Consider the following 532-nt stretch of genomic DNA (forward strand, 5'->3'; position numbering starts at 1 on the left):
CCACCCCTCGCCCCACTGGGGCCGCCCGGAGCCCTTAAGGAGGTGCCCTGATGAAGACCATCCTGGTGGAGTAGACCAGGTCCACCAAGTAGGCGATGAGGTTGAAGATGGTGAGGAAGGTGACCCCCAGGTCCTTGTCCCACCAGCAGTTCCTGCCGCAGGTGTCGGGGCGGTTCCCCTCCTGGAAGCTGTAGAGGGGCCAGAGGACAGTGGCGGTGATGTACATCATCAGGGCCAGGGTGTTGTAGCCCACCAGCATCTTCTCCAGCGGGCAGGGCATGTAAGTGAGGCACCGGCCGATGGTGAAGATGATGATGAGGAGGGTGATGATGAAGCAGATGGAGTAGACGGCCACGCACCACTGCAGGCCAGCTTTCGAACTGGGATCCAGCAAGGAGAAGATGAGACAGGCCACGTAGGCTTCAAACACCTTGAGGAGCCCGGGCACGGTGGAGAGGAAGCTGCTGATGTCCCCTGGCTTGGCGCGGGTGAGCCCCACCTCAACGGCGTAGGCGAAGAAGCAGAGGAAGGA

At 61.5% G+C, this 532-nt stretch overlaps 1 protein-coding gene across 1 annotated transcript; it reads right to left on the reverse strand.

Annotated features, from left to right (window-relative positions):
• Positions 1–34: 34 nt before the first annotated feature.
• Positions 35–523, reverse strand: LOC103912155 (myeloid-associated differentiation marker homolog; the record flags this gene model as incomplete). Its single annotated transcript, XM_009321556.1, has 1 exon — positions 35–523. A coding segment is annotated over one exon (489 nt), but the record flags the coding sequence as incomplete, so codon positions are not given.
• Between the last annotated feature and the right edge of the window lie 9 nt (positions 524–532).

The sequence above is a fragment of the Pygoscelis adeliae genome, unplaced genomic scaffold (assembly GCF_000699105.1).
Source record: "Pygoscelis adeliae isolate BGI_AS28 unplaced genomic scaffold, ASM69910v1 Scaffold1393, whole genome shotgun sequence".
NCBI lineage: Eukaryota > Metazoa > Chordata > Aves > Sphenisciformes > Spheniscidae > Pygoscelis > Pygoscelis adeliae.